The sequence below is a fragment of the Salvia miltiorrhiza genome, chromosome 3 (genome assembly GCF_028751815.1).
Source record: "Salvia miltiorrhiza cultivar Shanhuang (shh) chromosome 3, IMPLAD_Smil_shh, whole genome shotgun sequence".
NCBI classification, from domain to species: domain Eukaryota; kingdom Viridiplantae; phylum Streptophyta; class Magnoliopsida; order Lamiales; family Lamiaceae; genus Salvia; species Salvia miltiorrhiza.
Genome location: NC_080389.1, coordinates 12,103,745 through 12,121,870, shown reverse-complemented (window position 1 = coordinate 12,121,870; position 18,126 = coordinate 12,103,745). Strand labels below are relative to the sequence as shown.

Below are 18,126 nucleotides of genomic sequence, written 5' to 3'. Positions count from 1 at the left end.
TATACATATTACATATAATAATTTTCTCATAAAAAATAGGCAAATGCTTCTGGTTCGGATACAGAAGAAACCAAAAAATGCAAGTTTATTTTGTTTTCAATTCGTCCTCCATTTTAGAATGGAAAAAGATATTAAAATATAAAAATTACTAATTGTCTTTATGTATGTATTTATATGGTCATAAGGGCTGGTCTAATATATTTTTCTCATTAACTAAAATTCGTTATTTTGATATTTAATTTTGATTAATTGTCTTCCTTTGTACATAAAATGAATGACCACTCATTTTATAAAAGTACATTTTGATTTCAAACATATAATAATTTTCTCATAAAAAATAGGCAAATGCGAAGAAACCAAAGAATTTGCATAATGGATACTTAAAATAGGTGAATGTACCGTCGATCAAAGTTTTTGTGATGGAGAATCTATTGTGACATTATCAGAAGACATTCTTAACGTGATGCAACAAATCCTATTGCAGTTATAGTGGAAAACACATATCATAGACGTAATGAATAATGCATTTGACCCATAAATATTTAAGAATAGAGCTATCTTGGCCCCCACCAATGACAAGGTTGATACGATAAATGATGACGTCATGTATCTAATGTCTATCAAAGAAATGGTTTGTCTAAGTTCAAACAGCATTCGCAAAGAAGATGGACAAGTGACCTCGATGAACAGGTATTCTCGGATGAATATCTAAACACGATCAAGTGTTCACGATTGTTGAGTCATGAAATTAGAAGGCATGCATAATCATGTTTTTTAGAAATATTGATCCATCTAATGAGCTTTGCAATGACACTAATAACTAAACTTGGGGAACGCGTAATTCAAGGCAAACTCATTTCAGGAAAAAATGCGGGCAAATAGTTTCCTATAGCTGGAATGATTATGAGTCCATCAGATTTTACTAAATTTTCAATTCGCTTTTAGAGAAGGCAATTATCTGTGAGCATTTGTTTTACTATGAAAATAAATAAAAATCAGGGGCAATCTCTTTCAAATGTAGAATTATACCTATAATTTTTTTTTTAATCATGGACAATTCTATATTTAGATTTAATAATTTATTCAAACTTTGATAGTTTAAGTTATTAATGATTTTATTTTTTAAAAAAAAATCTTATTTTTTCAGTTACTGGTTCCAATTACAAGCATCTAATTTAGATACGTTTCAAATAATTATTCCAATTTCTCTTTTAATATTTTATGGAATAATATTAAATAATTTTATAAATTTATATTTTAATAGATCCCGTCGAAATTCGACGGGTCACTTACTAGTAAGACATTAAAAATGAGACAAATGATCATATGTGGAGATCGAGAGAGCCCAAAAGGCGAAAATATTAAGTTTTGAAGGTGTTTATCTAAGATTATAAACCCAATACATATTTTTCTTACAATATGGTAAGGCCTCGTTTAGTATGTGGTATCGAAGGTGTGATATGTATGTCTGTGATGTTTTTTTTTTTTTTTACGATATATCATATTAATATCAGGTTTGACAAAATGCATTAAATATTTATAAAATATAATATGTTGTTTGGTATGATGTATTAAGACTATATAAAGTTAATAATAGTTTTAATTAAGATATGTATTACGGATACCACCTCCGAAGTATACATAATCATATTTCTCAAATCAATATAATATTTCGAGCTTTTAATTTTATAAGGGATCGTGTATTCGTATTACTTCTTATCAAATAAGATCTCATAGATATTTTATACACCTTAATCACCCGTATCAAACGAACCTTAGATGTTGTAGCACTTGCAAATTTATTCTTAGAAATAGAGCTTACTTGCTATGTAAATAAGAATACCATCATTTTTTTGGGATACTAACTTAATAGACCTATTTTTTTTATAAATCAATAATTAAATAAAAAATTTAAAGATCGCGCCACAATATACTCGAATACAAAAACTTTTCCTTCAAATATTAATCATTTTACCATTAAATCAACCTACGCAGATAATTTAAGAGACTTTTATTTTGCAGTAAGGGGATTTTGCAGTAAGGGGTGTGTTTTAGGGTCTAAACCCACTTTTTTTACGGCAAGGCACTCGTAAACTCTGTTTCCTATAAAAGAAAAGAAAATTATCAATTTTCGAAATCTTCTTATATTTTATTTTTACTAATATGTTTTACATATTTTATATTCTATTTTATCTCGATTTGAACGTGAGGCTGAGTCATGGTTATACTATGTTTTCAGTGGCTTTTCAGATAACTGAAAAATCAACTTTTTACTCAATTGGCCCAAAGAATAAAGGTAGTACCAAAAGTTAACGCACTACTTCCATTATGCAACTTTTAATTTTAGCTTAGTTTTGACTTTTAATGAGTTTACACAAAAATCAAAACATTATTATATAGATGCCTTTTCTATATCTTTTGTGATGCATAATTGTGATCAAAGGTTCTGAATACACGTTAGCATTTTTAACATTATCTTTAGAACATATATAAAATTGTTAAATCGGCAAAACTTACACTTTAGTTCTGATTAAAGATATTTGTAAGAAGAAACAAAAGAGTTCCAGTGAATTTATTGTATTTTTATAAATAAAATACGTATTTTTATTTATTTATTTATTTATTGATTGGGAAAGGAGAAGCGATGGAGTTTTAAAATACGTATCTTTATTGTTAAGAAGAAAATACATATCTTTATTTTTAAAGAAACTACTTAAGATTTAGAGCTGTTTGGCAAACTTAATTTTAACAGCTTATAAACTTCAACAAGTTATAAGATGTTTCAAGAGCTTATAAGACGTAGTATTTTAAGAAAAATGAACTTGAAATGATATATGATGATACTAATAATAATAAACCATAATTGAATAATATTTGCAAAATCCGTACAGCATAAAAGTTTAAGTTGAGATAGAGAAACTTATTTTTTTTTTAAGTTATGAGCTTCTGAAGCTTATTTTTCTCGCTTATAAGTTGTTCAAGAGCTTATTTTATCAAACGCTTTGAAAAAGCTTATATAAAATTACAAATAACTTATAAACTACTATTGGTCTCAAAAAAAAAAAAACTTATAAACTACTATTAAAGAGCTTATAAACTCAACCAATAAGTTGTTAAGAGCTCGTAAGCACACCCTCTTAATTTAAATATACAAATCCTTCCTAACGGCTTGACGAAGCTAACAAACCTCAATTTGTTTGGTAACAAAGCTTAAGCACAATCCAAAAATAAACAAATTAGACTAAGACTCGAGTACAAGACAGTACTCGTCACGGCTCGACTTTATTACACCCCTACATGTGACATGCAATTTGCTTGTGTTTGAAGTGGGGATGACTCCTTTGCACTTGTAAATTGCGATATTTAGTCATGAAGTCGCTACTCCACCGACTATGCATGCACAAACTAGAAGAATCATGATTCTGTTCTTGTTTAGTACGAGTGATTAGGGCATATAATATACGTATGATATTCTAGATTTCTAATATCGTGTTTGGTATAAAATACACAATATAGAAAAGCTCAAAGATATTCTATAGATTTATGTGATTTTGCTTACGACGGTTTGATACAGTTTTGCCAAATATGATATTAATATGTCATATAGTAAAAGACCTCTCGTTCAAGCATATCAAGCTCTATAAATAGTTTCATGAACTACATTCCAAACACATGAACAACTTTTCAAGAAAACACTGTCATTAGCACTTTATGAAGGAAACTGTCATAATTCAAAACTGCAGCGAATACAATGAGAATCAGAGCAGGGCATAAATATCTACAAATGCAAGTAACAATAGATTCTGTTTCTTCAAATCAAATCTTCATGCTATTCTAGTTGGCATCACAATCAAGAATTCCCATCAGAAATCACTTTCTGAAGAGAGTATATGTCATAATTCATGAGGCGATCCAAGGGCGCCCGTCTCACTAACCTTGGTTAGTCCCGAGGGAGGACTACAGGGTGCACGGCTGTTGTCAGATGACATTTCCTTCTTACTTTGATCTTCATCTGCTGAAGAGCAGACATCAGCCGCCACTTCTTTCACGGAGGCAGTGTTGTTTTGTGATGATTCTGGCTTGTCGTCCTCAGAGCAAGGCTGTGTTTGTTTCGCTGGCGTTTGAGGTCTACCCGCGTTTGAGGATGAGGTTTTCCCTTGCACTTCCTCCAGCTTTCTTTGCTGCTCGAACATCTCTTGGAGACGCTTCCCTTGTTCTTCAATTCGTATCTGCAGTTTTCTTTGAATCTGAAAGGACATGAATTTGACATTATGGTGCCTTATATGCCTGCCCTCGCCCCCAATGAGCGCTAAATTAGGTCATTTTTGTTAAGGGGTAATTGCGCCTAGATGCACGAACTTTCATCCAATTAATGATTTTTCACATGAACTAAAAGTTGCGACTCCAAATATACACGAATTTTCAATTATTTTGATATTTTCAAACGGTATCCGATGAAACTAATGCCATTGTGGCCAGTTGAAGTGGCAAATTAATGCCATTGTGACTAGGTGATGTGGTGTAGACATCTAACTACATCGTCTAGTACATCATCCATTTAAGCTATGCAGATATTCTAGAAGTCCACCTCAGCAATAATTTGGAGTCAATCGACAACCATATGAAAAATCAGAATAATTGAAAGTCCGTGTATCTTGAGGCAAAATTTTAGTTTATGTGCAAAACCAGAATTTGGTAAAGTTCGTGTATGTAGGCTCAATTAGTCCTAAAGTTAATATTGTATATTTTTGTCCGAAGAAGACTAATCCAAATTATTCTTTAAACCTATATCCATCTAAATTGGTAAAAATCCAACTATTCGGAAAGGAAAAAGGACTGCAAATGCAACTCGGAAAACATAGAGTATCGAATACATTAGTAATGAAATCGTGATTCAAAGAGACTAGCATGTGCTTGATGCATGAGAATAACTAATCCAAGACCAAGGGACAATAAGCTAAGCTGGTTAAATCTGGAAAGTTATTTGGATTTTCGAGGCAAATGATAAGAATTTTCAACGTACCTCAAGTTGATCGTGTAGCTGCTTCTGTACTTCCATCTGCAGCCGGAGAGCTTCAGTTATGCCAACAGTTCTGCCATCAAAGTTATTATCTGAGACATTGACTTTTAATTGCGGAAGTAGCTCAAAAATCCAGAACTGGAGAGACTACAAAGTTCGTAGTTTATCAGATAGATAATCATCATGTCCACAAAACATAACATTATTTATAAATTTGCTCTATTAATTATATCCTTAAAGGACTGTATAGTAATCACCCTATAGCATAGGGAACAAGGGCAAAGGCAAATATAGAATTTCGCGCGCGCGTGTGTGTGTGTGTGAGAGAGAGAGAGAGAGATATACGCTTTCAAGTCGAGGGATGTCATATCGCTTGCAGTTTTTAACTTCTTTTCTGGAGTTCCTGCCAATGAAAAGCATAACATAGTCGATTATTCACATGCCAAATACACCATTGCATTCACCACCAGCACTCGAGATTGTGTAGTTATTTTAGATGCCAAGTAATAAATGCGAATATCATAATCAGAGAAAGTAAATTAATGGGAATAGAAGTGAAAGTGAATGGCAAGATGAGAATCGATCAATCTCTACCTTCTGGTGACTCCGGCTTATATCTGGCAGTTCTGTATTTCTGAAATTCCACAGCATAGTAAATAGAAGAATTCCTTGCAGCAGTAAAAACAGGATCTCGACAAAGAAGGAAAGACTTCTCGTACCTGTAAGTGGCTTTTCACATTATATATCGTCAGGCCTTCGACATTCATGATCTTCAAAACACCCTTCGGTGTAGCTCCTGAAATTCAAGAAGAAAAGTTGGAATTAACATGAAATCATTATCATATCATTAATTCAAATTAGTAGAAAGCCAGATGCTCACTGTCGCTACCACCAAGCTTATTCACAGCATCCACAAAAGCTTCGTGAAGTTCTGGCGTCCAGCGCATTCGTGCTTTACTCGAGGGTGCAGTTGAAGAGCCTAATGCTGGACAATCATTCACACTTGGCACGTGATAAGGTTGCAGCCGCTGGATCTGTGGCTGGTGTGAAGATGCATTATGTGGCAGATCCAGCAGCTGAAAGTCATTATTGAATCAAATTATTGTTTTGATATTTTAATTAGGGTTATTAATTACAATTAGGATTTAATTAGGGCAGATGCACCGGAATGTGCCTAAAAAACAAATAGCAATATAAGTTCTGCTGTGAACACGAAAATCTTGCAATAATGTGTACCACAAAAAATTGTAGTTATAAAATTTCAAGTGTTGTTACTTTCCGCAATGAAAATCTCAAGCACCAAGAGAAAAACTAATAAAATGGTGAAATACACGAAAAACAAGCGGATATAGAACAGCAAAAATAAAGAAAAACGAGACTATTTTCAAGTTAACACCGGAAAGCATCAAACACCATTTTAACTATGCTAGGCAACAGTATAGAGAAACAAACCTTTGGCTCCGAGTCGGGAAGATTGCCGTCAATAAGAAGATCACTCCAGTTCGAATTGAGTGTATCATCGTTAACTGTGATCAACTGCTCGGCCCATTCCTGCCAATTAGTCTTCTTAGCGTGGTCTTCTGCTACCATTGATGTCTCGATTTGGCCGTCCTGATCAGGGACTTCCAGGGGAGTATCGAGGAAGTTCTCGATCTCATTCCAGGAGACATCGTGGTTCTTCATGGCCAAGCCATCTAACTGTGAAGATTGCATAACTGAGTAAGGATGCTGATTTTCCATAAAAGAATCTCCCTCTTTTGGCGACAACGAATATATTGTCGAACTTATTGATCCGCTTCCATTGGGGGAATAATGGATTCTAGTAGGGCATCTAGAATCAGAAGAAAAAACTTGAGGTGAATCTGGCAATAGAGTAAACTTTTCTTCTAGAGGAGAAGGAAGGATGTGCAAAGATTTGACCATAGTTCCAGAGACTTCCATGTTAGCTGACTGTGTTCCACCATATGTCTTCTTAAACGATGAAGGTGTCATGCTCAACTTTCTCCATAAACAGGTGAGAATCCAAAGAAACCTAAAATAGATAAACCTTGTTGCTTATATTATAAAGAGACAAAAGAAACCACAATCATCGCTTCCATTACAAATCCTTCATATACTTTTTTGATTGACTCTCAATTTAAAAACACACAATAAAAAGAACCGGCTCTTCTTAGTGAGGTATATCAGGTTTACGCGGAAAAAAAAAAGTGCTAGAACATTAGGCAACATAAGAAGGGGAGAGTCTCTATGTCTCTACATTATGTATCTATTTATTCAATCTACAAACACTTTCAATGTTATAAAACTAGCAATACCCGTATCAGTTATGAACCTTAAGAACTCGAGTAAGCTACTCGGACGTGAAGTAGAACTAAAACAAGTCGATAAAATGACAATAAAGCGAACGTCTACAAAGTACCACCCTAATTGAAACATAAAAGGAACTGCCTAACTTTAACCATGACAATCACATATAACTACTCACCATCCTCATGTATTTTCTCATCATAAAACCTTCCAAAATAAACCTATAACTACTCACTAATCGCTTCCGAAATCCACAAGTGGACCTAAACCCATCAAATTTCATTACATTAATTTGGGGAAACTTTCGTAGTAGCGCCAATTTCTACAATTCCAACAAGTTGATTAAGAAATCTAGCTAATTTTCCCATTGCAGCAATAAAGATTCCATCTTTTCGGCAATTTGAAAAAAAAAAAGAGAAAAAAAGACAAAGGGTCTTTCACTTGACAACTCCATTTAAATGCAATTAGTTCACAACAAACATCTGTTAACACAACTAGAAGAAATTTACATTCAATAGCAGAAGAAGGGGAATAAAAAAAATGCATATTTCTCACAATTATTGACAGCCCGATTCAATTCAAGGAAATCAACAGCAGCAAATAAATAGAATCAAACCGTGCAAAGAAACGATATCGAATTCAACGTGAGTTGAAAAAGGAGCTTGAATTCGAGAAATATGAGAAACGAACCTTTTGGGAATTTTTGAGAGGTGAGAGAATGAATCCTACTACGGCGGCTAAGTAAAGGAATCGTCAATGAATAGGAGAACGAATTGATAATATCACTAATTGATTGTAGCGATAATCCAACGTTAAGAACTTGCGAATGTTGTTGTCGAGTGCTGACTTTCCAAATGAAGCAAAATGCATGATTTTAATGATTGTGTGAAGAATAAATATGGTTTTAATTTGGAACCGTGAAATGAATTATTGATGATTGTTTTTGCGTGGGGGTAACTCCGGAGTTAATCTTGGCGTGATCTGGGCCGTTGATTTGCGGTGACTCGTTTGCGTTTGACTTTTGTATCTACGGCTGGAAACTGGGGAGCTGTTTGCTAATGTAATGATGGTTTAATCAGTGATTATTGATTAATTAGACGTCATTAGCGAAGCTATTTCGTGTTGGAACACTGGGGCGCTGCCGCACTCGTGGATAGAGATATAAATAAATCACATAACTTTGCTTCTGTTCAATATTTGAATACAAATATATATATATTTTTTAAATTCATCGTTATCAAATACGATTTAAAAATCATAATATTCGGTTTGATATATAAAAGTATTTTATTTTATGTATATTTAAAAATAATTAATAAATTAGATATGAAGTAAAATAAATATTAATAATTTTCTTAAATAACAAGGAAAAATAATAATTAAAGCTCTAAAAATAAAATTTGATTCCAAATTCAATTTAGACGAAAGTATTTCATATTTTGAAAATAAAGTCCGACATCAAATCATAGTTGCAAAAGATTGTGAATTGAATATTTGCTTTAAAATTGTAAATTGAAAATATTTGATTTGAATCGAGTTTTCGGTTATATTATTTAAAATACATTTGTAAAAAATTGAAACGAATATTTGATTCAATTCGAATATTCGTGAATCGGTGTACAGATCGAATATAAATAAAATTAGAAAGATATTCGAATATGAATTCAAAATTTTTATGAATATGAATCGAATTTAGTGATATTCGATTCAAATAGTTTATATTCTACTTGTGGGCCTCAAATGGAATAATGTGAAAAAAGGCGTGATTTAATTAATAAAATTGTGATACAAATCGCCTTCGCCTGCTAAGAGTAACTGCATTTAAGTGAATTATTATTAAAAAATTATGTCAGAAAATATAAATATACTTAGGTCAGATAAAACGGACAAGCAATTTTTGACATAATGATAGTAATCCGTAAGGGAAATGAATATTAATCTAATTTTATTGACTCGATGCAATAAAAGAAAAAAAAAACAAGATTTGAGTTATCACAAATATTAGAGAGGATAAAATAGGTGAATCAGGTCAAGTCGATCCAACTCATTGAGAAGATTTACACGTCTTAGGTTCACCCGTACAATATTATTGAATCAGTAATTTCTAACACTAAAAAATCACATGTCATTAATAGTGTTTTTATGTGAGCCGTTCGATTTGAAGAATTAAATAAGATTAAATTAGATTATTTTATATAATCTTATTTGGTTGTTTGAATATGATTTAGTATTTAATTTCGAGATAATGCCATATAAAATAATTTTAAGTTTTTAACTTATGAGTGCAATGCCATACAAAAATAACCTTAACTTATGAATGTTGACTTATACCTTATAATAAAATTAATCTTAGATGAATTCAATTTCAAATAATCTCAAGCTAATTCAATCTCCACAACCAAAGGATCTCCACAGCCAAAGGCCTCCATAATGTAATGATTAATACGTTGATCTCGTTCGGTTGTCGAGACTAAATTAGTCCGATATTACCTTAAGATTGAGTTGGCCAAGACTAATTTTGTCATAGAGGGTAAGCCAAAACTCATACACCAAAACTAATCTTATGTGACACTCTTCCAAGATTGAATCACGGGTCGTATCCAACCAACCGAACAAAATATGATAAGATTAATCTAATCTAGTCCTATCTAATCCTTCAAACCGAACGGATGGTAAAAGGATCATTATAACCATGAGCACTTCAATTCACCAAAAACAATGATTTCAAGTCTTGAACATTGTGGGATAAGTTCAAAATTACAAATATACCAACTCATAACACAATGAGTTCTATCAATGACATAACAAAATCTCAAAATCTTCGAATTATCATCAAAATTTGGAATAGTTCCCAATGTGGGATCAATTCAGAAAACCAACTCCAAATCATAGAGTTTCTAACTTCTCATACTGATTCTATAAATCATGTTAGGCTTGTTAGCTATGCATCGCTTTATACTCCATGTGCTATCCAATTCCCCCCAAAAAGTGCTATCCAATTCCCCCCAAAAACAAAATAATAAAAAATGAGTATTCTCAAAGTTGGAACTCAAGAAGGATCAGAAGCAGCCATTCTTGAATGAGCAGAATCAAGAGCTATCTTCTCCGCTTTATATCTCTGCAGAATTTGCTTCCACAACGACACCGGAAGGCCTTGATAGGATGGCCTGTGTCCGAAAAATCAATCCCGTAATCCTGGAAATTATATCATGCAAACCAAGCATCATCAACAATGGATAGAATAAATGGTTGAGTAGAAACTTTCTCAAATCTGCAGCGTGCATCAAAGATAGACCAGATGCCATTTGTTTTTGTATGTCAAAATGGTTAACTCAAGTTGATAGAAGAGTCTTTACATCGACTTATAAACCATTGCGACTTTCCTTTCAGAGAAGCAGGAGAGAAACATGTTAAATGTGATCAGCTGCTAGAAATTCTTTGACAAAAACAACAAATGAGCAGTTGAAATGAGGATGCATTGTAAATGTAGTTGAATGCAGCATAAAATTTGTAATCTGCAAGTCAAGATCTACGAAGAATACAAGAATCAATATCAAGAGTCTATAGTTTCCCTTAAAAAATTCTGCCTTCCTAAACTGCAGTTTATATAAGTCTATCTCAATATTTCAAAGTGACAGCTTTGTCAGTCTATGATATGATATTTTAAGGATCAAATCATTGCTAAATGTTGAGGCTGCATTGAGCTGAAGGGTTTATTTTGAGGAGAGGATTTGGAAAAGGTTTTGAAATGTGCCATATTAAGTAGTGCCCCAATCTATCAGAATGATTCCAATCAGTCATCGAAATACTTCAGTCGAATGCAACCTAAAACAAGTTACTCTCAACCAGCAGAAAAACCAAATATGACAAGAAAACCATATTACTTACTCACCCAAGTAAGCTCTTCTAGAGCCTCCACTTTTCTTCTGGTGAAAAATGCAACCTGGATAAAGTAGAAAAGATAAAGAACTTTTAGACTATTTTACTTGTATGAAATTTGGTTCTGAAATACACTACATGGATTGGGAAAGAAGAGTAGTTCATCTCCTCACGTGATAATAATGGCGATCAGGAGTTTCCACCTGGACTGGAATGTCGATCAAGTTTGCATCTGCACACCTATGAACAAAGAAACAAACATACTTAAAGATGGAAGATCAGCATACGAGAAGAAGATAGAACAGCTTATAAGTTCAGAATTTAAGTTAGTTTCACAATAAACAACAATAAGACATTCTCTAAATTTTGTACAAGAACTATCCTTTAAAGCCTGAAATAAATACTTTTATCCAAGCAAGGACTGAGGAAATCAAATTCTGTATAATTTTAAAATATGAATGTGTTATGTTATATGAAGTTGTGTATTATGTCAGTAAAGGCTTAAGGAGTGTGCTTTTTTTTACATGCTTTTTTTAGTATGCTAGCAAATACAAATAGAGAAGCTCACCGATGATTGATAAACCTAGCAACATTGCCACACTTTGTTGCATCCAAGCAGAGGGCTTCTTCATCCTTCAGATTTTCTTCTGTGGACCAATCTGCGTCAAGTAGCACTGGATATGCATGCCTTTCTTTGTCAGCACCGCTTTGAGTGTTCCTGTCATACAGCTCCATGTTGGTCAAGATTTCTCCAACATATTCACAAACAAACGCCCCTTGTGGCAGCTCCTCGAATGCTCTTACTCCCCAGCCTTTGTTTTCACTTGTCACGAAGACCTAAAACTCAAAATTCAAAATAATCACTCTTAGAAAGGTAAGCAAGGACTAAAAAAAGCACCTGTTCTGACGGAGAATTCCAAATTCAGAAAGAAAATCAACACCCAAAGTGCAAAGATCTTCATGTTTTAAGGTACCAATAAGCATTTAAAGATTTTCCAAATTAGACAAAAATACTTCTCCAAATAGACTCACCTGCAATTTCCTTGTTATACCTCGCTGAACAACTCTGTTCCCACACCTCATATCGCAGCCACATTTTCTCCAACATTCTTTAATGAACTTCTTGGAGATGTGACCCTTGCACTTCCCAGGCAAGTCCGCATTCTTGGCCCTCTCTAAAGGGCAGTCCTTACAGTAGACAGCATGCTTCATATCCAGAGACTCCGCAGAAAGGCATGTCTTTAAAAAGTCTTGAGTCAGCAAGCCTTCTTTGGTGTAAGCATACTCACCTCCAGTCGAACCAGCACATTCACAAGGTATAGAGGGCGAAAGACAGTCTCCTCTACAATCTGAACAGCAGTCCTCATCTGCAATACGGGCTAGAGATACATGTACGTATGCAGCTTCATATGTGACATTATCACGGAAATACAGGAAATGCGGTAGATCCTCATTGCCAGTTTCATCAACAAGGGATATCTTCACTTTTTCAGAGCCTTTTGTTATGTCCTCAATAGTATTGAATACCATCTTGGGCTCACTTTTAGCGACAACAGTGGCCTCATCACGTGAAGGATTAACTGATCCTGAAAGAGAAACATTCATGATTTATAAGAAATCATATCGTATAAGAACAACCAATCCAAAAAAAAAAAAAGGGGGATACCTGTGCAAATATGTGAAGAATGAGCTTGTGAGGAATGATCAATAGGCTGCCCTTCCCATGGCACTACTGCATTTCCATTATCACGTGAATCAGGATCATCGAGCTCTTCTTCACAAACAACGCGCTTGCCTTTGTCTTTAGACAGCACCTTATCTTCACCATTTCCCCTCTGTTGTTTCTTCAGTGCAGGTTCCATTTCTCCCTCAGCATTCTGCTTAACAGAGCACATCAATCAGAAATCAAACTTGCAACAACTGATTACACACTTATGTAACATGCAAATTGTGAGGTGATGACAAAGTTTACAACAAAAAGTTACTTAAAACCTTATCATCTTCATACTCAAAGATGGCATCAGCAAGCGTCCTATAGTTATCTTCCTCGATAAGCTGCCAATTCTTGTTGTACAACTTCAGAAGCCGTTTGAGGACCGGTTTTACATTTTCTTCACTTATTCCTAAGCTCTTCATCGCATTATAGGCTCTACGAACCTTCTCCACTGTAGCCATTTTTTCTCTACACCCTAATGATTCACATTGCAATAAAATTATGCTGCACACTTGAGCGCTTTAAATTGGAAAAAATTTCAACAACAGAGACATTAAAAATCAGTAAAGCAAGATTTTTCAGCAATGAAACGACAACAATGAAGCGAAATAACGACAACTTAACCAAATTCCTAAATTCCCTTTCATTTCACACGGATTAACCACTGAACAAAGCATCAAAGCAGAACACACACAGAGACAGCATAATGCATGGTTGAACAGTGCATGCAACAAGAACATCTTAAATTCCAGAAAATCCCCAAACTAAGGTAAAAATAAAACAAACTGCAATAAAAACAAATTTAATGTATAAATCTACTTCAACTAAACCTTTTGACCAAAACCTCCACCAAAAATTTCAAACAAAAAAACACAATATGAAGAACTACTTCGATCATTTAACGATAACACCGCCAACATTGTGAAAAACAAAATAAAATGAGGCTAAACTATTATCAAACGGTAAGGTTCAAAGAAGAGGTACCTTAAACGGTGAAATTCCGCGTCGGAAGCAAATACGAGAAAGGGCACACTCTTTACTCTTCACAACCTAATGATTCAAATTGCAATAAAATTATGCTGTACACTTATGCACTTTAAATTGGAAAAAATTTCAACAACAGAGACATTAAAAATCAGTAAAGCAAGATATTTCAGCAATGAAACGACAACAATGAAGCGAAACAACGACAACTTAACCAAATTCCTAAATTCCCTTTCATTTCACACGGATTAACCACTGAACAAAGCATCAAGCAAAACACACACACAGACACAGCATAATGCATGGATGAACAGTGCATGCAACATGAACATCTTAAATTCCAGAAAATCCCCAAACTAAGGTAAAAATAAAACAAACTGCGATAAAAACAAATTTAATGTATAAATCTACTTCAACTAAACCTTCTGACCAAAACCTCCACCAAAAATTTCAAACAAACAAAACACAATGTGCACAACTACTTCGATCATTTATAAATAACACCGGCACCACCAACATTGTGAAAAACAGAATAAAATGAGGCTAAACTATCATCAAACGGTAAGGTCCAAAGAAGAGGTACCTTAAACGATGAAATTCCGCGTTGGAAGCAAATACGAGAAAGGGCACGCTCTTTTCACTTCACAACCTAATGATTCACATTGCAATAAAATTATGCTGCACACTTAAGCACTTTAAATTGGAAAAAAAAAAAAAAATCAATAACAGAGACATTAAAAATCTGTAAAGCAAGATTTTTCAGCAATGAAACGAAAACAATGAAGCGAAACAACGATAACTTACCAAATTCCTAAATTCCCTTTAATTTCACACGGATTAACCACTGAACAAAGCATCAAAGCAGAACACACACAGAGACACAGCATAATGCATGGATGAACAGTGCATGCAACATGAACATCTTAAATTCCAGAAAATCCCCAAACTAAGGTAAAAAAAAAAACTGCGATAAAAAACAAATTTAATGTATAAATCTACTTCCACTAAACCTTTTGACCAAAACCTCGACCAATAATTTCAAACAAACAATAACAATATGCAGAACTACTTCGATCATTTATCGATAACACCGCCAACATTGTGAAAAACAGAATAAAATGAGGTTAAACTATCATCAAACGCTAAGGTCGAAAGAAGAGGCACCTTAAACGGTGAAATTCCGCGTCGGAAGCAAATCCCAGAAAGGGCACACTCTTTTCGCTTCACAACCTAGCAATAAACCAAATGAAAATTCCGCGTCTTCTCCACCCAAAATGTCACGCCATATTAAGAGAGAGAGAGAGAGAGAGAGAGAGAGAGGGTGGCGACTGGCGACGGCAATGCAGAGCAGGAGTCTACAAATGCTTGGATGGTGGGGAATGATTCGGTGTGTGCAACTAATGGGTAATTGGCTTAGCCAGGAGGTGATTTGATTAGTCGGGTGTTCCTGGACGATGATGACGTGGATCTCGTTGATTGGTAGAGGGTGAGAAAGCGCAGTAGTATACGATCCCTCCCTCGCCGCACATACCAATCGCCAAAACTGGTAAGTACGTCGAATCGTAACAGGATTCGAAAATTAGAATTGAAGTTGTTACGGAAAACTCCATTTCTCTACATTTAGGGCGTGTTTGATATTGGCTAATACACTGTATTAGCTAATTTAGTACAGATCAATCTAGTGTTTGGTATTATTTAGTAATAATGCGGATGACCCGGTTTAATCCCACGACCCAGTATTAATAATCCAGATTTCTTAGGATTAATAATACCACCTCCCCCTTAGGATTAACTTAAACCATGCTATTTTGTATTTAGCCATGATAGCAAACATCAACTCAGTATTAATAATCTATCATTATCCATGCTAAATATCCTGATTACAAATTATCCTACATAATCCTTTACTGAAAACCAAACGAGCCCTTAAATGATAATAATAATAAAAAACAATTAATCTATGTGTACAAAATATGGATATACATAATACCCTCAAATTTTGATCAAGCATTAATTATCTAATTTAAAGACTATTTTATCCCTTCTACAATTTTTCCTTCGGGCCTGTTTGATATGGGTTTATAGGTAGGATAAATTAAATTAATACAGATTAGTGTGATGTTTGATATCATGTGCAGCTAATATGGTCAACTCCTACTTAATCCTACTTCTCCATGCTATTTTGTGGGATTAACCCATACTAATAATCCGCCCACCCCCCCTCGGATAAATTTAATACTGAGAAGTTGGATAAAAAATCTGTTACCCTTCCTCACGCATATCGATGCAAATGCCCAAGTAATGGTGGACACTCATGATATTTTTAAAATTATGTGAGGATAGTTTTGGTATTAGATAATATAATTCAACATAATCCTATGGATATCAAACATAATATAGGATTAAGTAGCCATGATATCAAACACCCATGAAATAATATAAATCCACACTAATTTCTCAAGATAATTTTAATCCTAATCAATCCTAAACTGCAAATCAAACGGCCCCTTCGTATACACAATTATTCCTTATGTATCTTGACTGATATTAATAGAAATCCAACAATTTCTTGGTAGCACTAATCATGGCTAATTTTCGAACGACGAATATTATTAATTAATTGTAATATTTTTTAAATTAAAACTCGTTACTAGTTTGTAGAAATTTAGACTATAATATATTAGCTAGAGTATCCAAAATTATAATATAATAGTAAAATTAACACTATAAATTATAAAATCGAAAGGAATATAACTAGGATAAATTACATAAGTTCAAATAACTGATCACATAAGCATTTATTATAAAATACAACTTTTTAATTAAAATTTATCCATCCAGACTAATCATAAATAGTAGTAAGTGTTTTATATACTCACTTCATCTTAATTATATACTATGCTAATTGGAATTTTGCAAAAGAATTCTTAAAATTATTGACAAAAAAGGTATATGTAGAAGTAAACTTTCTAATACCCCCATATTTATTCTTTAATAATGAATCAATTTAGAATGAATTAAAAAATTATATAAAGATATATTAATATAAACCATCCTATATATTAAAAAATAAATAAACTATCAAATAACTAGCGTCTAACCCGTCGAATTTCGACAGGAATTATTTTATGTCATTATTTATAATTATTTTTATTATTATAACAAATGAAATAGTTTATATATAAACTATTTCTTTAATTAATTTGATATGATCAAATTAAATTAGTAATACAATATTTGAAATAATACTAATCTTAATCACTTTTACCAATTAAATGTAGGTTGTGATAATAGAAATATATTTTTATATAAATATTCATTTGATGAAGTTTATAAAAAGTTGATGTGGGATTGAATATTTTAGAAGAAAAAAAATATGTAAATTTGAAGTATGATATGATGTACGATTGATGGGTCGCATTTACTGTTAATCGTATATCAATAATATTTACTCTCTCCGTCCCTCAAACATTTTCCTTTTTTTTTCTATTTTGGTTCGTCCCCAAAACATCTTCCTAACCTATTTTTTTAAAACAATTTCACTAATTATTATTCTTACAATTTCACTTTTTGTGGGACTCGTTCTCCACTTTCACTAACTATCACTCTTACAATTTCACTTTTTATGTGACCCATTCTTCACTTATCAAATGCATAACTAACTTTTATTAAAATCAGTGTCATCCTCTTTTAGGAAGATGTTTGGGGGACGGAGGGAGTATTAAGTTTGTTCAAATTCTTTAAATTTGACGGATAAGAAATAATTTAATTAAACATATGTCATCTGAGTATCATCTCATATAGACCTAATAAGACCAGATAATAATATGAAGCTCTAAAGACCACATACGACATTTGAACGTCAAAATTTTGAAAATTATATTCTTTGGAGTTTGAAATATCACATCTGAATTTTGAGCATCATCTTTTATGGAGCTTGAAGATTATAAGTTACTTGTAAGTATCATTTTGTCTAGAATTTGTGAAACTATAATTAAGTTATGAGAATAATCTCGTCTCAAACTTTAATCAACATCATCAAATTTGAAATCATATATATATATATAGGGAGAGGTTCAAGAAAGAACCATAAATAAATAAACAAGAACGGAGAACGATTTTCAGCCATTCGATTATCAAGATCTATGGTGGATGTATCATCTTGTTAGATGAATGCAGATCCTGGGTTCGAATCCTGAAGGGAGCAATTTTTTTTTAGTGC

General features: G+C 33.3%; 2 protein-coding genes across 7 annotated transcripts; both read right to left on the bottom strand.

Annotated features, from left to right (window-relative positions):
• Positions 1 to 3,681: 3,681 nt before the first annotated feature.
• Positions 3,682 to 8,234, bottom strand: LOC131017560 (protein PHOSPHATE STARVATION RESPONSE 1-like). Of its 5 annotated transcripts, none has more exons than XM_057946358.1 (9): positions 8,018 to 8,233; positions 6,941 to 7,052; positions 6,473 to 6,851; positions 5,901 to 6,096; positions 5,740 to 5,816; positions 5,615 to 5,654; positions 5,366 to 5,423; positions 5,024 to 5,093; positions 3,682 to 4,247 (listed from the first exon to the last, which is right to left on the bottom strand). In XM_057946358.1, exons 3-9 carry the CDS (start codon positions 6,758 to 6,760, stop codon positions 3,894 to 3,896), a joined length of 1,083 nt encoding a protein of 360 aa, XP_057802341.1. In that variant the 5' UTR covers positions 6,761 to 6,851; positions 6,941 to 7,052; positions 8,018 to 8,233; the 3' UTR covers positions 3,682 to 3,893. The 5 variants fall into 5 exon arrangements, with proteins under 5 accessions (XP_057802341.1, XP_057802343.1, XP_057802339.1 ...); XM_057946360.1 differs by lacking the exon at positions 8,018 to 8,233 and adding an exon at positions 7,944 to 7,997; XM_057946356.1 differs by having other exon boundaries at positions 6,473 to 7,052; positions 8,018 to 8,234.
• A 1,896-nt stretch (positions 8,235 to 10,130) lies between these two features.
• LOC131017549 (histone-lysine N-methyltransferase SUVR4-like) lies at positions 10,131 to 15,512 on the bottom strand. Of its 2 annotated transcripts, XM_057946343.1 has the most exons (10): positions 15,069 to 15,511; positions 14,488 to 14,553; positions 13,905 to 13,970; positions 13,199 to 13,395; positions 12,873 to 13,083; positions 12,239 to 12,792; positions 11,775 to 12,043; positions 11,380 to 11,446; positions 11,220 to 11,270; positions 10,131 to 10,522 (listed from the first exon to the last, which is right to left on the bottom strand). In XM_057946343.1, the coding sequence occupies exons 4-10, from the start codon at positions 13,379 to 13,381 to the stop codon at positions 10,424 to 10,426; spliced, it is 1,434 nt and encodes a 477-aa protein (XP_057802326.1). In that variant the 5' UTR covers positions 13,382 to 13,395; positions 13,905 to 13,970; positions 14,488 to 14,553; positions 15,069 to 15,511; the 3' UTR covers positions 10,131 to 10,423. The 2 variants fall into 2 exon arrangements, with proteins under 2 accessions (XP_057802326.1, XP_057802327.1); XM_057946344.1 differs by lacking the exon at positions 14,488 to 14,553 and having other exon boundaries at positions 15,069 to 15,512.
• Between the last annotated feature and the right edge of the window lie 2,614 nt (positions 15,513 to 18,126).